General features: G+C 47.2%; 1 protein-coding gene across 1 annotated transcript; it reads left to right on the forward strand.

The window, feature by feature from the left end:
* The first annotated feature begins 6,989 nt into the window (after positions 1-6,989).
* Positions 6,990-21,175, forward strand: AMDHD2 (amidohydrolase domain containing 2). Its single transcript, XM_035130775.2, has 12 exons — positions 6,990-7,085; positions 9,118-9,224; positions 9,679-9,815; positions 10,750-10,889; positions 14,611-14,665; positions 15,394-15,606; positions 16,241-16,329; positions 16,770-16,914; positions 17,091-17,198; positions 17,971-18,039; positions 18,851-18,952; positions 20,163-21,175. Exons 2-12 carry the CDS (start codon positions 9,139-9,141, stop codon positions 20,249-20,251), a joined length of 1,233 nt encoding a protein of 410 aa, XP_034986666.2. The 5' UTR covers positions 6,990-7,085; positions 9,118-9,138; the 3' UTR covers positions 20,252-21,175.
* The last annotated feature ends 129 nt before the right edge of the window (positions 21,176-21,304 follow it).

Below are 21,304 nucleotides of genomic sequence, written 5' to 3' on the forward strand. Positions count from 1 at the left end.
TTCCCCAAAAGCTGTATAGTGAAAAAGCCAGGCGCACCTCTATGGGTAGGAATTCCACAATTTAGGGGCTGCCCCAGAGAATTCTCTCTCCTGGGCTGCCGTCACCTAAACCTCTGAGAGTGGTGTGGAACTACAAAGAGGGTCTCCTTTACTGATCTTAACCCTCAGGAAGGTCTGTAGGGAAGCAGACACTTTCAGATGTTTGGGGCCTAAGTTACAGGTGGGTGGAGATACCAAAGTGAAAGGAGCATGATGTACCACTAGTCTCTTTAAATGAGCAGCGTAATTGAAAAATACAACCTGCAAAGGAATGTACAAAGCATGCACCCTTCACAAATATGTGTGTGGGGAGGGGGGTCCTATGTATTTTTTAAAGTGAACGATCCACCTATGCACCATTACCCAAGTCTAAATGTTCTGAGATTCTGATGTCTTATTGAGTGCAGAGGAGACAAAAACCACAGAAGGGACCATGTGCAGAAATACAGAGAAGTGAAACACAGGAGCCCAGAATAAGGTTGGTTCTCCCCCCGCCCCCAAGCCGTGTTTGTGCATCCTAGTAAGGATGAAGTAGGTTGAGGCATCCCTGCAATTACATCAGCAGGCAGTCTCTAGTGATTTGGGCCATTGAGAACTTCTTCGTGACTCATTCAGCCCTCCTCAGACCCTTTACGAGCTTCACAGATTGGATTGGAGAGCATCGCCCCCCCACCTTGCCAAGGCAATACTTGTATGGGTCTCCTTGCAGTGGTGGTGGGTGTCAGGGGGGTGGGGTGGGACATGAAATGCAGCATCTAATTAAGGAAAAAATGGTTTGGGTCTGCAGATAAGCTCTTGTGAAATGGAACGGATCGCCTTGTTCTGATTTTACATTGAAGCTCTGCGCTGCAGAGTGAGTCAGCCCTGCAGAGGAACAGAGAGGGGGAGGGAGAAGCTGACAGAAGGGAGAGGGAGAAGAAGCAGCAGCAGTAGTGATGGATAATATCCATTAATAGGCCACCTCGGTCCCTGGAAGAGGCCTTAAGTCAAATGCTGATTGCGTAGGTAAATTCTCTTTCTGTTGACTATGCTTCATCTTTTAGCTACCCCCCCCGAAAAGCCCTGGGGAGGGAAAAGCAAGCCTGTACTGACATAGGTTCCTAGCGAAGAATTAATTAGAAGTGTAGATAATTACAGGTCCTGTCAATTCATTTTTCTGAAAGGAGGATCTCGTAGTACTAATAGCTGGGTAGGGGGGCTTAAGATGTTGCTGGACTCCCAATGCCCATCAATCCCAGCCAGCATTGTCTATGGTCATGTTCACACCATAAATTTAAAGCAATATCACCATGGTTTCCCACAAAAGGATCTATGAGTAGTAGGGATTAAAGGAATTTAAGAATGCCAAGCTGTCTATTCCCTCCACAGAACTACAGTTCCCAGTGTGGTTTAATAATCCCACTTTGAAAGAAATTCTGGCAATTGCAGCTCTGCGAGGGGAACAGGGGTCTCCTAACAACGCTCAGCACCCTTAGCAAACTACAGCTCTCAGGGGATTCTTTGGGGGGAAGCCATGACCGTTTAACGCAGTATGATAGTGTTTTAAATGTGCCAATTATAGGGAGTCATTATTGGGAGTCATAGTACAGCAACATCTTGAGAGCCAGCGGTTCCCCAAACAACTCTCTCTGAATGGAACACTAAAGTGTATTTTCTGCTATAGCTGTTGTGACCTACATGTGTAGCAACCTGGTTGTAAGCTTTATTTATTGAGCCTGCCAAAAAAAATCTGAAAATACTGGATTCCTTTTCAAATAAAGGTTGGATTTATTGGGGAGTAGAGTGCATTGCTCTCTGCATGCAGATGATCCTAGATTCAGTTTCTTGACATCTTCAGGTAGTGGGAGAGACCTCAATATAAACCCCCTGTGGAGCAGCTGCCCATCAGTGTAGACAAGGGGTCGCCAAGCTTTTGGAACATTGACACTTGTTCCCTTCTCTCTCCGATCCTCCAGGTCAGCGTTTCTCAACCACTGTTCCGTGGCACACTAGTGTGGCGCGAGACGCTGGCTGGTGTGCCGCGACGTGCGGCGACGAGAAGGGCGATTTGCATTGTCACGTGCCTGGCAGCCGCCAATAAACAACACTAACCCGCCGGAAAGCAATATTTGGCAAGTGTTTCTTACAGTCATAATTATAATATAGGGCGGCACAGAGTTAAATTTTTAAACTTTTTAAATGGTGGTGTGCCTCGTGATTTTTTTCACGGAACAAGTGTGCCGTGGCCCAAAAAAGGTTGAGAAACACTGCTCCAGGTCACGCTTCCCACCCCAGATCCTTCTGGATCCTCATAATCTTAGCATCAAAACCACCAGCACCTGACTGTGTCCACAAATGGGATCTGTGATTTGTGGCTGGTCTTCTTGTGTAAAAACCATGAGGATCCATGGCTTGGATCAAAGTTTTTGTGTGGATGACAGGCTCCAGACTTGAGATTTTTTTACTGTACAGTCTACAGTGCAAACTTTATTTTTAGTTGCTGGGTTTTTTTTGAGACCTTGTGTAAAAATCACTCAAATTCAGTACTCTTAATTCCTTTGAACCTCCTGATCAATGGTTACCAAACTTTTTTCCTTGTGGATCATTTGTAAGTTGCTGGCAGACTCCTTTTTCTGTCTTTTGTAACAATTGGAGTATGCTGTGTTAGATGCTGTGTACAGTAGTTTTTAAATGTATTTTATTGCTTCTTTTATTTCTTATGTTCTCTTTTATTGTATTACAATTTGCATTCCATGGAACTCAATGAAATACAAAATAAGGAATAAAATAAACAGTAAAATCACAACTAAAAACTTAAATGACGACATGCCACGGACCACCTGAATGAAATTCAAGGACCATCACAGTTTGGGAACCCCTGCCCAATAAACATTATTGTTTATTTCTATTTTATTTATTGTATTTGGATCTCATTTTTTCCTCCAATGAACTCAAGGTGGCTTATGTGGCCCTCCCTCTCCTCATTTAAGCCCTGCAACAACCCTGCAAGGTAGATTATGCTGAGAGGCAGCGACTGGCCTAAGGTCATTCGGTGAGCTTCATGGCCAAGTGAAGATTAGCTCTTCCAGGACCTAGTTCGACACTAACCACTCCACCACAATGCTACCAAACCAAGCACTAGCAAAATCCATCCATTTTCTGAACAGACACCACACACAGTCTTTTGCTTCTGCTCTCTGTCCTATCCTGTGTTTTGTTTTCTGCATCTGATCTGGTTTCTGTGGATCAAAACAGTAGCTAACTCAGGCTCCTAAATTTTCCCCCTGGAAGCTGATGCTCCAAGAACAATCTAATCTACAGAGAGGCCTGAGAAAAGGACAGAGGCTCAAAACGCACACCAACAAACCCCTACATGTACCATAGATCATGTGCCTGTTGCCAAGTGATACAACTGGTGCTTCGCAGCTTGAATTCAGCTCGAGGGATTGTTTTACATGGCCTCCTGGTCAGCCCTTTTCCCTCTGCTCTCCTAGCTGGGCCAGGACCGAGGAAGGCAGGCATAACAGCGGATTGCCGTGGCAGATCAGATCAAAGTCTTATCTCATGGGTGGGGAAACTGAAACTTTGGGGTGCCAAATGTGGCCCTTGGGGTCTCTGTATCTGGCCCTTGAAACTCTACTCTGGCAACACCCACTCCTCCCACGCCACACCATGCCTCTCATTGACTTTGCTTTGCACCCTGAGTGTTTTTGCCTGGCTGGAATGTGTCCCTGGGTGCTGATAGTATCTCCTGCTTGTCTGGATGGAGAAGGGTTTGCAAGCGTTCAACCTACTGTACAAAGGGGAAATCTACATCCTTTGCTCTGCTCACTTTTGCATTTGGCCCCACCCACCACTATCATGTGGCCCTCAGAAGGGTGACCAGAAGGGAAAGTTGGACTTTCCCTCGGACTGCCCCACGGTCCACCTAATCTAATTTTCTGCCTCACAAGCAAGCCATACAGGTGATGGCTATCCCCAATTGCTTCACCCTGGCATCTAGCATTCAGAGGTAAACTGCTGCTGTCCATGGCAGTTTCATTTTAACTACAATGACTATTGACTCGTTCGTCCCCAGTGCACATGGAGCGTGTGTTCCAACCAAATATGGGTCAACCCAGTTGGAAGGTGTTTTATGCATGTACAACACTACCTTGTGAAGATTGAGCCAATACCTCCTTGTGTGGTGCTCTATAGTCATGCCTCGGTACAGTACTACCAATGGAGCACCTTCTCACTGATTTACAGGAACAGAGTCTGCATCAGCACTAATGGTGGCGTATGACCATCATTACCTGGCATCATAGCTGTGTACACACCATACATTTAAGCACATTCATACACCCCACTCCAAGGAACCCTGGGAACTGTAGTTTACCAACGACAGAGCTGTGAGTCCCAGCACCCTTAACAAACTACAGTTCCCAGGATTCTTTGGCGAAAGGCTTTAAATGTATGGTGTGGATGTGAAACACCATGGTAGAACTCAGACATCTGCTTGAGGGGGGCCCTCAGCCTCATTTTTATTCTGTTGGCAAGGAGGGGAGATGGGCTTTCAGAAAGAGAACTAAAAGGAGGTGGCAGAGAGAGGGCTTCTCCACTTCTGTCTCAGGCCTTAACTGCACCCTTAAGGGACTACAATTCCCAGGATTCTTTATAAAGTGAAAAGAGAAATGTCAAAGTAGATTTCAAGAGCACTTTGTGCAAATATGAACAAGCTCTATTCTACCAAGTCTTTGCATTGCAGGGGTTTGGGCTACATGACCCTTAGGAGTCCCTTCCAACTCTACAGATCTGTGAGGCAAAACCAGGCACTGGGTCATAAAGCAAAATCTGGCTGAAGAGCCTTTAGGGTGTGTGATCATTATTCAGCGTCTGCCATCTTAGCAGGAACAGTGGTGGCAAGGAGGAAGAGTCTACTTATTTTGCGGTGCCTTCCAGCATGAGTGACTCAGCCCTTAGCTCATGTCCTCCTGCCTTGCCACTAAGATCTCAGAAGCCTTTATTAATATGCCAGACCTGTTGTCAGGAAACCTTTCGGCAGGGGATAAGAAACACCTCTCAGCTACCAACAACATAGGCGGATGACTGGTTTTCAGAGCCACCTCAGATTTCCATCACATTGATACAGTTTTGCAACTACGGTATGTCTTCCTGCAAGCATCATTGTTTCATACATTCGTGTTGTATATATATATATATATCCCCCCCCCACAATGCCCTGAAATCTGCAATAGATGAGCAATTAGTTTGATGGTATCAGCCAGAAGATCCTTGACACTGAAATGGGCACATGGTCCTGAAGATTTGAGCAGGGTGTTACTAAAGTTATGTATTCTGTGCATGCTAGCACCCTCTCCAAAATCCACATTTAACTCCCGATTTTTGTGCTGCTGAATTAATTATTAGTATTGCAGGCTTCAAGAATCTTCTTCAGCTTGAAGGCCACATTCCTTTCTCTGCAGCCTCTTGAGGACCACATGCCAGTAGTGGGTGGGGCCATGAGCAAAAGTAGGTGGAGCAACAAATGCTAATTTATGCACCCACATCCTCTCTCACCTCCTTCCAAGCAATCAAGAGGCATTCATTATCAGAATTCAGGCTACATCCCAGCCAGGCAAAAACATTCAAGGAGAGGGGCAAAGCAAGGCCAGCGGGGTGGGGTGTTGACCTGGTGAGAAGGGTGTGTGGCTGAGGAATCATAGAATTGTAGCGTTGGAAAGGACCACAAGGATCATTCTAGTCCAACCCCCTGCAAGGCAGGAATCTTTCGCCCAACATGGGACTCAAGCCCACAAGCCTGAAATTAAGAGTCTCATGCTCTACTGACTGGTGGTATAGCTTCACTCATATCTTAAAAGTTGTGGTATAACTATATTAACAACAACAACAACAACATCAACAACAACAACAACAACAACAACATATGTGAAGTATTTGAGCACTTATAAATGCCATTTCATTTTTACTACCTTACCTCTGCCTCATTTCCATCTCTCTCTCATACACACATATCATGGATCTTATGTACTAACATGCAGTATCTCTACAAGAGCAATGATGGTGAGGGGGCAGGGCAGAGAAGAACTGGTGTTTTTTTTTTCTAAAGACGTTCTTGTCCAATAAGCAAGCAGATATGTGGCTGGATCCTGGTCGCTGGTTGGGCTTTACTTCAGCACCATTGTCACCCTTCAGAAAAAAAGGAAACTGCCAGCAGTATGCAAAAGGGGGGGGGGCAGAAAGTCCTGTCTAATTGCGACGTTGAAAGTCAGCGGGCAAAAATCCAATAGTCCGTTGGGCAGGAATTTTCTCTTATTGTCTGTCATGCCCATTTCTTAGCTGCTGTTTGGCATGTTCTTGCTGCCTCAGGGGCCGAAGAGAACAAGAAAGAATAGGCGGCTAGAAAGCAAAACAAACAGTTCTAGCAAATGTCCTGGAGGCTAGCCCATTAGGGCAAATGGGGCACTGTCCCACCAACCTCAGTCTGCCCAGCAGGCATCTTAACTGCAGTCAGATTTCATAGTTTAACCGATTTTTACATTTAAAATAAATAAATATTGTATTTCTTGTACACCCCTTGGATTAGATTGTAGTTAAGCGGTACAGTAACAATAACAATAATAATTACAACAACAACAACAACAACAACAACAACTTGTTCAAATAAATAAAAGTAAGATAAAATGTTTAAATAAATAAAAATAAATAAAACAATAAATTTCTTAAATAAAACATCTAAATCAAATAAACAAATCTACCACCTAATTCCCCGTCTCCATAGAATTGCACGCTCAGCCATTCCTAATCAGCTGCTATTCTGACCATCTCAAGATGGAGGTAAGGGCTGCTGCCGGCACTGACCCCTTCCTTTCCTTTCCTTCCTTTCCTTTCCCTTCCCATCATGGCGGCTCGTCTGTGCCGCTCACGTGCCCGTAGGGAGCCCATTCCCCCCGTCTTTCCTATCAGCTGACGAGGAAAGACTTGTCACGTGAGCGGGATCCGCGTTGGAGGAGACCGTTAAGGCAGAAGTTGGGCGACCCGAGAGACGGCTTATGTGTTGGGAGCCGGTAAGGCCAATGCTCTGCGCTTCTTTCCGAGGGAAACCACGGGGGTTCAGCAGCTACTCGGAACACCTCTTCTTTTCCTGGAGCAGAAATGCTAGCCAATGAGAAGGTGCATGCTAATTTATGCAAATATAGGCGGGACTGCTCTTTCTTGGGCAACTTGCCCCCCCCCCCCCGCATTGAGTGACAGATGACATCACGCCCCTCAGTTTCCGAACTGAGATGCTGGGCTGATCCTCTCCATGGGGGCCGATTTGCTACCTGTCTTGAAAATAGAAGCGAAGGCGGAGGAGGCTGACATGCCAGATTTCATTGCCCTGCATTGTAGCGATTTAGATATGATTTACAACCTTCCTTTAAATGTTAGAATATTCCGCAGGCGGTATAAAGTACAAAGTGCAATGAATGGAGCACAACTAGAATTGTTATTTTTTCTATGTTTTAGAACAATAACTTTCAGGAGAATGTACATCTATATAATTTATTTACATTATTGTAATATAAGTATACCGTATCACATATTCCTATATATCTTGTGTTTTTACAAACTTAGAAAGAGGCTTGAGAGTTTAAGAAATAATATAAAATAGTGAAGCTGAACTTATTTGTGTACTACTTTTTTCCTTTCCTTTTTAGTTAGCTTTTAAAAATAAAATTAGGTGCAACCAAAGATTTAAACTGGCACTTTGAATTGTGCCTAGAAACAGACTGGCAGACGCTGTACATCTTGGTGATTAAAATATTTTTAGCACCAGGCTGCTGGAAACTGCAGGAGGAGAGATTTCTGTTGTGCATAAGGTCCTGTTTGTGAGCTGCTTATGGGCATGTGGTTGGCTACTGTGAGACTAGGATGCTGGACTAGATGGGTCACTGGCCTGATTCAGCAGGGCTTCTCTTATGAGCAGAGGCAGCAGTGAGGGTGGTTCTTACCAAGGGCGTACCCACCACGGGGCAAGTTAGGGCAGCTGCCCTACTCTAGAAGCAGGGCTGGTGGGCAGAGGCGGAGCACAGCCCGGCGGAGCGCGAGTTCGCCATTCCCGCTGCGCCGTGCCGCACACTCCCTCCAGCTCCCCGGCGCGCCCTCTGGCAAGGCCAAGCGCGGGGGGGAACCAGAGAGCGCAGCGCGGCGGGCGGGAACGCTGAACTCGCGCTCCGCCGGGCTGGGCTCCGCCTCCGCCCACCAGCCCTGCTTCTAGGGAGGGGCACAGCCCGGCGGAGCGCGAGTTCGCCGTTCCCGCCCACTTTGTGGCCCCTCCCCTTCCGTGCCTTGGCCCCTCCCCTTGCCCCCCCCTAGTTTTGATCCTGGGTACGCCCATGGTTCTTACCCTATTATTCTTACTGCAGGGAAGACAATTACTGTTGATTCGCGAAAGTATGTAGGCATTCAGCATCACATTGGCTACCCCTGCCAGGCCTAATGTATGGTGGTGGATTCTAGTTGCCCATTAATGAAGGAAATGCACTCTGCACATGCACAGTTGTGTTTTTAAAGAGGGTTGCCTCTGACCTCTGTGATGTGCCTTAACCATTCTGTTCTTTTTTAAAAAATAGAATGCAAAATGTTGCAGCAAGAAAAGCAGAACTCTGTCAATCATATAAATAAAAATGTTGGAGCTTTTGTATGGTTCTGTTTCTGCCACAGAGAAGTCCAAGGGAGCAGGCCATCTAACTGCTGACTTTACCAGGCATTGCACCTACATTTTCAAAATTTAAGCCCCTTTTTTGGCCCCACTTCTAGATCAATAAAATAACAACAACAACAACAACAACAACAACAACAACAACAACAACACCAATATAGGCCCCTTGCCCTCAAGTTTACAATTTAAAGGATAATGACAAAACATGGGGAAAAGGAGATGGAGAGAGGAAGGGGGAGAAGCAAACCCAGTCTTTGGTTTTTTAGGTTACATTTCTTATGGTGATTGGCAGGGAAGGAAACAATTCAGGCAACCAGATGGAATGGCTGCTTCTTCCTTGCAGAACTCCCCCCCCCCCAATTCTCTCTGTATTTTGCTTCCGTTCTCATTACCAGGCACATTCCCTGAATGCCTGAATGATGCCACCTGACAAAGCCACCTCAGGTGCTCCAGTCTTCCAGTTTACTAACTGCTGGATTTTGAAGAATCATGAGCTGCAAAGGTGAGTCTGTGGGGGAGATGCTTTGCTTCTTGTTGTCTGCGATGGCCTTAAGGTGTGTAGCCATAGTTAAGAGTAATCACAGTATGTCCTGGATCCAGTGACATGGCAAACTGAGGCTAATAAAAAATGGAATCAAAATCTTCTGAACTCTTCTTTGTGGCCATGTCAGAGTGGGAGGATGTGCATGTGAGCCTCAGTGGAGGCTAGGCTTGTTTTTTGTAACACTAAACTATGGTTTATACTTACATCTCAACCAGCCTTGTATGTTTACATGTACCAGTGTTTGTTCCTGATCAAATATCTTTGTAAAGACAATGCTAATTTCTTCAGCTAACTAGCATTTGTAGACAAAGTTCCAGTGAAATCTGCTGCTTTTTATCAAATGTACTTGCAGACGCATGGCTTTCTACCAGGTCTGGCTGAATTCTAGGTTACTGGTTGCTTCTGTTTTCAGAGAGGACTTGTGGGTGAGAGAAGGAAAGATCCTAAACCCAGAGAAGCTGTTCTTTGATGAAAAGAAACCTGCAGATGTCCAGGTGGACTGCAAGGGAAGCATCCTGGCACCTGGCTTCATTGATGTGCAGATCAATGGTAAGGTACTGGAATAATTCTAGTACATGAAAACACCGAGGATTAGGATGGTTTAAGCAGTGCAGAAATTGCTGCCTCGTAGATTCTGCTTGTGTAGTCCATGCTTGAATCTTTTAAAAGCTTTGCCGTGAAAATGTGACTTGCAGAAAAAGCATAGACGAGTTAGATAAGAGAGGCAAGTTGGAAGAAAACAAAATTATTCATCATTTTGTGGGTTCTAAGTTTTTACATATATATGAGCAACAATTATCCCTTAGGAAGCCCACAGTCATCATAGAATGAAAGAATTGTAGAGTTGGAAGGGACCACGGCAGTCATCTAGTCTAGCCCCCTGCAATGCAGGAATCTTTTGCCCCATATGGAGCTCGAACCCATGACCCTGAGATTAAGAGTCATGCTCTACCAACTGAGCAATTTTATACTATGTTTAGATCAGGGGTGGGTAGCTTTTTTCAGCCGTCAGGATCCACATGACATTGGTAGGTGAGACAACATATTTGAATCTTACATTTGTACAGTTGGCAAGTAGTTCAGCCACACAAAAGCCAGAGATTTCTAGGTCTATATTTGTACATCCAGGTAAGCAAGAGGCATTTGTACAGTTCAAGGGAGCTGGAAAGCAGGATCCCTCCACTCAACCAGTGTTATGTTACTCCTGTACATCTTCTGCTTCCAGAGACACCCTAGATCAGCCATCTCCAACCTGGTGCCCTCCAGATGTTAAGGGCTACAACTCCATCTTTCCTGACCATTGGCCAAACTAGCTAGGGTAGGGAGATGGGAGTCTGCATCAACTACATCACCATCATCATCATCATCATCATTTATTTATTTATTCATGCCCCGCCCATCTAAAGGGCACATGGTTAGGGATGGCTAACCTAGTTTTCATAGCATAGCCAGTGGCAACTTATCTGTTCTTTCCTTCACACAGGAGGCTTTGGAGTGGATTTCTCTCTGGCCACAGATGATGTAGGAGCAGGAATCTCACTGGTTGCCCAGAAAATATTGTCTCACGGAGTGACCTCTTTTTGCCCGACTCTGGTGTCCTCACCATCATCTGTATATCACAAGGTAAGGAAGAATAGGGCCCTATGAATACCCTTCCTTACTCATGAGATCTAATGTTGCTCTAAGCAGCTTTTACACGCCTTGAACAACCTGTGAGTCGAACACAGCCAACTATGTGTGGCAGCCTACAGAAGTGTGATAAATCTCCCATCTTTGCTGTTTGCCTGGGATTCTAAAAACAGAGCAGCAGAGTGAGGCCCACAAGAGTCTGACATACCACAATACAAAGCTGTGTTGTTCATGTTATTTCACAAATTGTGAAGGCCTGGATGAGCCTCTGATAGTTGAGCTGCCTTGTGTGCCTATTTCCATCTAGATGCACACACCCCAGACTCTTGTCCATTTCTGTTCTTTCTCCTTAAAGCAGGCACAGTTTTGTCAAATGAATCCCAGTAGCATTAGAGTTCTCTGGCATCTTGGGAGAAGTCTTGCCTGTCGCCTGGTAACCGAGGTGGCTGGTTCCCGATGAGACTGGTAGGGCAGAAGACAGGGAGCCCAACAGTAGGTGGCGCCAGAGCCAATGACAGGCAGAGCCAACTTATTCCACTTTTGTCCCCATCCTCTTCCCTACTGAATTCTACCAGCAAAACACTGACAGAAAGGAGAACCTGCCTTTTCCTGAGTCATGCCACTGATTTGTCAAGCTCATTGCTTGTCTACATTAACTGGCAGCAAGTCTCCAGAGCTTTAGCAGGGGACATTCCCAGACCTACCTGAGGAGGTCCTCCTGCATGCCTCTGGGACAGACAGTTCCACCCCCTGAAATGGTAGCAACTGTTTAAAGTGGTATTGTAGTGCTTTAAATGTACAGTGTGAATGTGGTCTTTTTGTTCAGTCACTGAGCAACAACTCCTCCTGGCTAAGGTGGAGTACCTCTTCAGCTCATGTGTCCTTGTCTGTCTGCAGCATTCCCCAAACGAGGAAGTAAATGGTTGGACTCTAAACTGAGATTACTAGTTGCCAACCTTTAGACTGTTGATATGGTGCTGTTTTCATGGACCTATATATATATATATATATTTTTATGCTTCCTATCAAACAACGCATACCCACACTGGAAATACGGAACTTAATAGTTGTAATAATAATATTTATTTATACCCCGCCCATCTGGCTGGGTTTCCCCAGCCACTCTGGGCGGCTTCCAACAGAAAAATGAAATAAAATAATCTATTAAACATGAAAAGCCTCCCTAAACAGGGCTGCCTTCAGATGTCTTCCAAAAATCTGGTAGCTGTTTTTCTCTTTGACATCAAATGGGAGGGCGTTCCACAGGGCGGGCGCCGCCACCGAGAAGGCCCTCTGCCTGGTTCCCTGCAACTTGGCTTCTCACAACGAGGGAACCGCCAGAAGGCCCTCGGCTCCTGGACCTCAGTGTCTGGGCTGAACAATGGGGGTGGAGACGCTCCTTCAGGTATACTGGACCAAGGCCATTTAGGGCTTTAAAGGTCAGCACCAACATTTTGAACTGTGCTCGGAAACGTACTGGGAGCCAATGTAGATCTTTCAAGACCGGTGTTATGTGGTCTCGGCGGCCGCTCCCAGTCACCAGTCTAGCTGCCGCATTCTGGATTAGTTGTAGTTTCCAGGTCACTTTCAAAGGTAGCCCCACACAGAGCACATTGCAGTAGTCCAAGCGGGAGATAACCAGAGCATGCACCACTCTGGCAAGATAGTCCGCCAGCAGGTAGGGTCTCAGCCTGCGTACCAGATAGAACTGATAAACAGCTACCCTGGACCCAGAATTGGCCTGCGCCTCCATGGACAGCTGTGAGTCCAAAATGACTCCCAGACTGCGCACCTGGTCCTTCAGGGGCACAGTTACCCCATTCAGGACCAGGGAGTAGAGAAAAGAAAGAAAAACAGGGGTGATGGTTATAGTTTTAGACATTGCAAGAACGGCAGTCAAATGGAAGTGTCTCTCCACAAGCTTCCATGTGTCAATGGGGGGGGGGTGAAAGACATACAGTCATACATTGGGTTACAGACGCTTCAGGTTGCGCATTTTCGGGTTGCGCACCGCGCTGAACCCAGAAGTACCAGAACGGGTTACTTCCAGGTTTCGGCGCTCGCGCATGTGCAGAAACGCTAAATTGCACTTTGCGCATGCACAGAAGCGCCAAATCGTGACCCGCACATGCAGCTTGCGAACACTGCGGGTTGCGAACGTGCCTCCTGCACGGATCACGTTCAGAACCCATGTCCACTTTGATTGTCTTCACCAAGTCAATGAAAGGATACCTCATCAGCAGTTTATGTAACGAAACAGGGCTGAGGCCCATTTTTCTAAGACTGTGATATCTCTCTGTCTCGTGGGGCTGAGGCCTTGTTGGTTTCATGGGTCCATAAGGCGACCAGGGAACTGGGCCCAGAAGGAGGTTTATCCTGAAGTGCCTCTCTGTCTAGGGCCCCATCTGCACTCTGATACCACTCTAAAGAGCCATGTCTTCCCCCAAAGAATCCTGGGAACTGTAGTTTGTTAAGGGTGCTGAGTTGTTAGGAGGCTGCCATCACCCTCACCAAGGTACAATTCCCAGAGTTCCTGGGAAATGGGCCTTACTGCTAAACCTCTCCAGAAATTCTTAGTCCCTCTTTCCAGGAAACTCCAACTCCCATCAGCCTCAGCCAGCATGGCCAGTGGTCATGGATGATGGGAGTTGGAGTCCAGCAACATCTGGAGAACCACAGGTTCCCTACCTCTGCTGTAAATGTTACACATGCCTTTTAACCTCTTCACAAAAACGAGTAACAGTTTTTAAACTTCCCTGCAATATTCCTTGTCTTAAGCCTGGTACCCTTCAGGTGTTTGGAACTCTAAATCCCATCTGCCCCAGCCAGCAAGGGTGATGGGAGTTGTAGAGGGCACCAGGTTGGGGAAGGCTGCTCTATGCTAATAGCAAGCTCATTCCCCAAGTACAGTTCTTTATTTAGCCAAAATTGCACCTCACCCACATTTGCAAGACCAGAAAACCAGAAAGGGTGGACTGGAAGGTATGGAGTATCCTGGAACAGGACATGACATGACAAGTTGGCTCAAACCTTAAACATGAGCACTCCACACTGCAACTCTAGAAGAGGGATAGGGAACCCGCAGCCCTCCAGTTGCTCACCGAATTGTAGATTTGGAAGGAAACCCAATGGTCATCTAGTCAAACCCCCTGCAATGCAGGAATCACAGTTAAAGAATCCTTGGTGATAGCCGTCCAACCTCTGCTTCCAAACCTCCATTGAAATAGTCCAGCACCTTCCAAGGTAGTCCATTTCACTGGCCATGTTGACTGGGGCTAATGTGAGTTATTGAGTCCAGCAACATCTGGAGGGCCACAGATGCCCCATCGCTGAGGAAGGGTCGCTGGTCTGAGCCCCCACTCCAAACAGCCAAAGTTGACTCTTAAGGCAAGATAGTTGGGGTGCTCTTTTATTGTTTGTACTCATGTGGGTTCAGGGCAAGTGAACGATTGCAGCTATGAGGCCGCACACGTTAGCCAATTCAGCACTGAATGTAGTGACGTCGGATGACTTTAGTCCTGAGTTCAGTTGTCACCTTGGCCACATACTCAATGAGATGGCTTGACTGTATCCCATCTGCAAAGTGGGAATCTTGCCAGCTGGCCTCGCATCATGGTTTGAACAAGTTAATTATGCAAAGTGAAGTCAGCAGGCAAAGGCTTTCTGTTCATACATTTACACCAATGGTTAGCTGTGATGTTTCTGACGACTCCAGGTGCTGCCTCAGATCTGCGTCAAAAACGGAGGACTTCATGGAGCTGGTGTCCTAGGTGAGTGTTACGCCTGCTCTCCCACAGGACAACATCTGCCGTATTCGTTACCTTTATATCTCACCTTTCTTCCAAGGAGCTCAAGGCTGGATACACGGCTCCTTCCCCTGTCACTTTACCCTCACAGCAAACCTGTGAGGTATGTTTGGCTGAGAGACAGTGAGTGGCCCAAAGAGACCCCGTGAGATTTATGGCTGAGTAGAGATTTGAACTCAGGTCTCTCCAAGCCTAGTCCACCATTAAAGAGGTGGGGAATTTCAGTCCCACAAGCCAAATGTGACTTATAGGCCTCTCTGTCTGGCCCTTGGGACACCCTTCCCAGGCCACGGCCTCTGCCCCCAGATCTCACCCCTCACTGGCCTCTCCTCCTCCTCCAGTGCTTTTTCTTTGATGGAATGTGTCCTGGAACTGTGTTTCTTGTTGGTGCTGGATGGAGCTTAGAGAGAGGGGGATGAAGAGGAAGAAGACGAAGACTCACAGAGTTGATTGGCTCTGTAGGTCTGCCTTGGTGCAGGGTGGGACTTGCAGAAGAGGACATTGATGTCCTCATCCAATAACAGGGATGGGGAGCCTGTGGCCCTCTAGATGTTGGGCTCCAGCTCCCATCAGCCTCAGCCCACTTGGACCAATGGTCAGAGAAGATGGGAGTTGTTGTCCAGCAACATCTGCAGGGCTTCAGGTTCCCCGCTCTGCTCTAGAGCTCACCCATCTCTTCTGCAATGGGACAGGGGTTCATCTGGAGGGTCCATTCATCAGCATGGAAAAGAGGGGGGCACACCCAGAGCACTGCCTTCGCACCTTTGAGACGGGAGCCTTCCAGGAATTGCTAGACACCTATGGGAGCCTGGACAGCGTCCGTATTGTCACCCTAGCACCTGAGATGAAGAGGAGCAGTGAAGTGATCAAGGAGCTCACCAAGTGTGGCATCTGTGTGTCACTAGGTAAATATTGCCTCCTCTGCACGAGAACTTAAAGGTTGAGGTTTGGGATCTGGCAGGCAGGGAACAAACCTAGGTCCACACATGTTTTGGAACAGTTGAAATAATGTTGTGGATTCTATTATTGATCGAAGGATGCATTTGGTGTGGGGGTTCCTGGAAGCGGAGCCAGAGTGTTCATATTTTAGAAATGGAGAAACGCATTATATTTCCAACAGCTGGAATGGCCACTAAATATTAGTATAGGAAGTTGCCTTCTGTTGAATCAGACGTTGGTCCCTCTAGCTGATTACACTTGACAGGCACTGCCTCTCCAGGGTCTCAGATAGGAGATATTCCCAGCCCTACCTGGCGATGCCATGAATTGAACATGGGACCTTCTGTTATGCAAAGCAAGTGACTCTTATCACTGACCTACCAGGTCTCCCTTAAGGATTATATACCCAGTGCACATACTGGGAATATGTGCTGAAATGTGGGCTTAGGGGTGGATGGGTCTTTGTTGAATTTGTGCCTTGGGGTGCCAGTCCCCAATCTAATATTGCTCAAAAGCGTTCCTCTAACAACAGGTGAACTCACAGGCCCAAGGAAACTTGCTGGGTAGCAACATTTTACACCTGGTTCTTCTTGATTCTAGGTCACTCCATCGCTAACCTATCTCATGCCGAGGAGGCTGTTCAGCATGGGGCCACCTTCATCACTCACCTTTTCAATGCCATGTTACCTGTGAGTAGCATCGATTACCTCCAGTCCATCAGGCCCCTTGATCCAGCCCCCTCTCAGTCTGGCAGGTATCTTAAGAATCTCTGCACATTTTTTACTTTACTGGAAAGCAAGTTTTTGGCCTTTCTGGTTGTGAAGCTACATCTAAAAATATGGGAATGATGGCTTCTGAATGCAGGGTGGGGGTGGAGGTCAACAAATTTTAACTGGTGCCATGACTGAGAAGACCCTGTATCTGGTCCACCCCTAACCCCGCACTTGAGTCAGGAGTGGAAGAGGACCTGGAGGAGAGCCTTGAATGAAGGGTTCCCACCAATATGTTGTAATATTGGTGCGACCCCCTCAGATTCCCTCTGCCTGCCAATCTCCTTTCTTTAGCAGTTTGTTTGACAACACTCCATGGGGCACCATTCTGATGCTCATCCTGGTTTTGTCAACTGCAGTTCCACCATCGAGATCCTGGGATTGTGGGGCTCCTCACAAGCGACAAGATCCCCCCAGGTCAGAAAGTGTTCTATGGCATGATATCAGACGGCATCCACACGAATCCTGCTGCCCTGCGGATCGCTCACCGGGCTGACCCTAAAGGTTTGTCCTGTTGGGCAGGAAACCCCCTGAGTAGTGGATATGAGTCCAGCAGCATATGGATGGCCAGAGATACCCTATTGTTGAGCTAAAAGAACCAGTGGCTTGGCAGTTCCTGTGTTCTTTGCTCATCTTTATGACGAGACTGGAGTTAACGTGAGCCAATTGTGTCCCTTTAGGTCTGGTACTGGTGACAGATGCCATCGCAGGTATGGGGCTTGCCCCAGGCAGGCACACCTTGGGCCAACAGGTGGTGGAGATGGATGGGCTGAACTCCTACATTGCAGGTGAGTGCCCAAGAATCCAGGTAGGGAGGACGGGACCCTGGACGACTTTCTCGTTCAGGGTTGGATTGCGTGGCCTGACTTTTGAACCATTAAGCTCTTGAAGGCCCAAACCTTGCAGATACCAGGAACAAACTCCTTCCTGCACAGCATCACTATGATGTTGGCTGCGCAAAACCATTGCTCAATGGCAGAGCATCTCCCTTGGATGCAGAAGGTCCCAGGTTCAATCTCTGGCACCTCCAGGCTGGGAAAGAACTCTGTCCAAAACCCTGAAGAACAGCTGCCTGTCAGTGAAGACAATACTGAGCTAGATGGACCAGCGGTCTGGCTCACAATAAAGGCAGCTTCCTGTCTTGCTACATTGTGTGCAGCCTATACTGGGCTCCATGCTTGATCCTGACTGCTACTGTCACAAGCCATGGACCAGTGCAAAGTGAATCTCTCAGCATGTGTGTGTGATACCAGGATAAGTCATTGCACACTTAGTCCTTTCCTACAACCTAGTGATGGTGCACTCTTAATTATACTGGCTAAACTTAAGGCATTTTCCAAAGCTGTTGCTCAGGTTAATGACCAGAAGGGAAAAAGAAAAATGCACCTTATAGAGAAGAATGAATGAAGTTGTGTTGAAGTGCTGCAGACTCAATCCTAACAGCTCAATTCTTTGCTAGTCTACTCAAGAGTCAGGAAACTGGACTCGCATATTGGCTTGTGTGAGCAGCTTTCCATTTAACTTTGTTCTTTCGTTCTCTCACCCCTGCCCTCTTCACAGGGACTAAAACGCTGAGTGGCAGCGTTGCAACCATGGACACATGTGTTCGACATTTCAAGGATGCCACTGGTAAGGCTGTTCTGTGTAGGATGAGAAGGGGGAACCCGTGGCTGTCCATACGTTCTTGGGCAAAATGGTCCTCCTGTGAATCAGGAATTGATTAAGTAGCAGGAAGTAAAGAGCAGGAAGGAATGGACAGTTCTTTGAATGGAGAAATGTAGAAAGTGGAGTCCCCCAAGGTTCGGTATTGGGGCCTATGCTTTTAAACATGTTCTGGCCACAGTGATCCATGCATTGGTAACCTCAAGACTCAGTTATTGCAATGCGCTCTATGTGGGGTTACCATTCAGTTTGGTCTGGAGTCTCCAGCTAGAGGAAAACGCTGCAGCTAGATTGTTGATGGGGACAGACTATTGCTGGTGCTAAAATGTTTGCCTTGGCTGCTCGTAGGCTTCCAGGTCAGGCTCAAGGTCCTGTTAACAATTTACAAGGCTCCAGGACACCTCAGGATCGCTTATATCCCCACCAGATCACTGAGGTCTTCAGGGGAGTTACTGTTAGTGGTCCTTTGTGGCTTGGATCACAACTTGTGTCCATTTAGTGCATTTAGTATTGCATGCCCAATTTTATGGAACTCCCTTCCACTTGAGGTCAAACAGGCTCCCTCCCTGTTGAGCTTCTAGCACCTACTGAAGGCTTCTTTATTCCTGCACGTATTTTCATTGAAGTTCGATTTCACCGTTTTAATTGATTTTTTTGTTGTTGTTGCTGTATTCTGTCTTTGTCTTTAACCAGCTTAAAGACTATTGTAGTTAAGCAATATGTAAATTGCTTAAGCAAATAAATAAAATCATAGTGATAGCTCTTCTCTCTTTTTCAGGTTGCTCTGTAGAGACGGCACTGGAAGCTGCTTCTCTACACCCTGCTCAGCTCTTGAAAATCGAGGACAGAAAGGGCACCTTGGATTATGACACTGATGCAGGTATTGGCTGTCATTGGGAGAGCGAGTTCCAAACCTCCCACCCCTAAGCCCCTCCTGTGTGTGTCTTCTGCTGGGAAATCCTCAAACTGAGGAGAGGGTCTGTTTTCCCCCTCATCAGGGAGAGCACAACAACTGGAGTAGGGTGTGAAGTTCTAGGGAGGGAGGACAGTTTCACTGGAATCCTAGTGGACAGTTGAAGCTGTGCTTCGTGCAGCTATGACTTTGGGAAGGGGAGGAAGCATAGCTCTGCAATAGAACCCATTCTTCATGAAGCACCCAGATTCATTCCCTAGCAATCTCTAGTTTGAGGACAGAGAAGGTAGCATGTAATGGGGAAGACATTCCCCTGAAACCCTGGAGAATTACTGCCAGTAGGCAATAATATGGCCTGATATAAGCCACCTTTGCCTGTTTTCTACTCCTTTAGGGATTATCGTGTATCAGGGATGGAGAACCTGTGACCCTGCAGATGTTGCTGGAATCTCATCTCCCATGACCTTTGTCCACCAGCATTGGAAGGGCGACAGTTTCCCCATCCCTGCCCTCACATCAGTCTCAACTGGACATTTCTTTTTCATGTGCCTGTTTCAACAGGCATTGTGCCAAATATGCCCTGAGCATTGTTGGAGTGCTTGGTGGCTGGTCCATTAGAGGAAATGGGGCACTGCCTCACCAACTTTCAGACTGCCACCCAACTTCCTGCCTTCTAACTTACATCTGTTCCAGGTGGGTGGCACTGCCTGTCAGTTTCCCCCACCTTAGTCTCAGTGTTGCCTTTCTAGAACTCAGCAGGGAGGAGGAAAGGTTATAACACTAGAGGGAGTTGACTCCACCTGTCATTGGCTGTGGCTAGGGTTGCCAGACTCAATAGAGGACAGGACTTCTGTGCCTTTAATTGCCCTGCTCTCTTTTGAGTCTGGAAACCTTAAAGAGAAACCAGCAGACCCTTTGTTTAATTTCCAAGCAAAGGGTCTGCTGTTTTCTCTTTAAGGTTACCAGACTCAAAAGAGAGCAGGGCAATTAAAGGCACAGAAGTCCTGTCCTCTACTGAGTCTGGCAACCCTAGCTGTGGCTCAGCCTGTCATTGGCTCTGGTTCCACCTACTGTCACACCTATCTTCGACCCCATCAACCCCAGCAGGTGCCAGCTGCCAATGGCCCACTGTATCCCACTTCCTCTGTTGAGTGACATAAATTTATATTCCATACAGATTTTTTGTTGCTGGATGACAACCTCCATGTTCGGGCAACCTACATTGCAGGCCAGCAGGTCTGGAGGCAGGACAGCTTTGCCATCTAAATCTAGAGCTGAGACTATGACAGCAGCACTTCAGATCAGTGGCAGAGAGTGGATTCTATCCAAGACGGAGCATTTTTTCCCCAAATGCCCCTGTTTCTCTTGTTCCTGTGCAGTGGAGGCTGGTCCATTAGGGCCCCACCATCCTCAGTTGGCCCTCAGTCAGCCAGTTCTCACCTGCCTGTCTTCTTACTTAAAACCAAGCCAGGGGTGGCCCTGGCTGGCAGCTTCTTCCGCTTTGGTCTTAAGTTTTGCCCTTGTGCACCTCAGCAGGTGGATGGGGGACAAATCTCAAATAAGTTGGCTCCACCTCTCATTGGCTGTGGCTCCCCTCGTCAATGGCTCTGGCTCCATCTTCTGACCATCCCACCAGTCCCAGCTAACACCAGCCATCTCTGCTTCCTGTGACTCTGGGAAAAAAGAAGTCTTATTCAAACAAGTTCCAGCTGTGGCAGTCCTTTCTCCTGTTCACAAATTGCATCCTGCATGACAAGTCACGTGTTTCCAAGGAGCTGTGGATGGAGCTGTTTATTTCCTCACCTGGCCCCAGAAACTTGGAGGTGGTTGTCTTGTCCGGCTGCCTTCAGATGCTTGCTTCTCCCATTCTCTTGTGTGAATGCAAAGGCCTGGGGAAAAGCATTGCACATGGCTGAACAGATTGCGCAAATCAACTTATGAAGCTGTTTTTATCTGAATAACTTTTCAAGCACGTCTGAAACAACAGAAACTAGACACTTGCCCCTGAGATTTTAAAAATGCTGAATTCTGCACTAGGTGCCACAGGGGAGCTCTGGCCATTTCCCTCCCACGGTGCCTCCGTTGTGGCCTTCAGCCATAAACCCACCCCTACCCCTTGCAATGCTGGAATGGTGCCTTTTCTTTTACTGTCATCTTCCTTGCCACAGATTAAAGCCAGCTGAGACATCTCATGCATGTTATTCCAATTCTAGGAGGTTGAGACCCTACCATGTGCTTTCGCCCATGTCTGAGGTGTTCCTTAGGTTGCTGTTATTTGCCCTCTCACTGTGTCTAGCTCCCCAGCCATCAAGCCATCCT

The sequence above is a fragment of the Zootoca vivipara genome, chromosome 14 (assembly GCF_963506605.1).
Source record: "Zootoca vivipara chromosome 14, rZooViv1.1, whole genome shotgun sequence".
Classification (NCBI taxonomy): domain Eukaryota; kingdom Metazoa; phylum Chordata; class Lepidosauria; order Squamata; family Lacertidae; genus Zootoca; species Zootoca vivipara.

Coding starts and splice junctions, on each gene's coding strand:
- AMDHD2 (XM_035130775.2), top strand. CDS start 9,139: ATGATGCCACCTGACAAAGCCACCTCAGGTGCTCCAGTCTTCCAGTTT. Junction 9,225..9,678: donor AAGAATCATGAGCTGCAAAG/GTGAGTCTGTGG, acceptor TTCTGTTTTCAG/AGAGGACTTGTGGGTGAGAG. Junction 18,040..18,850: donor ACATTTCAAGGATGCCACTG/GTAAGGCTGTTC, acceptor TCTCTTTTTCAG/GTTGCTCTGTAGAGACGGCA.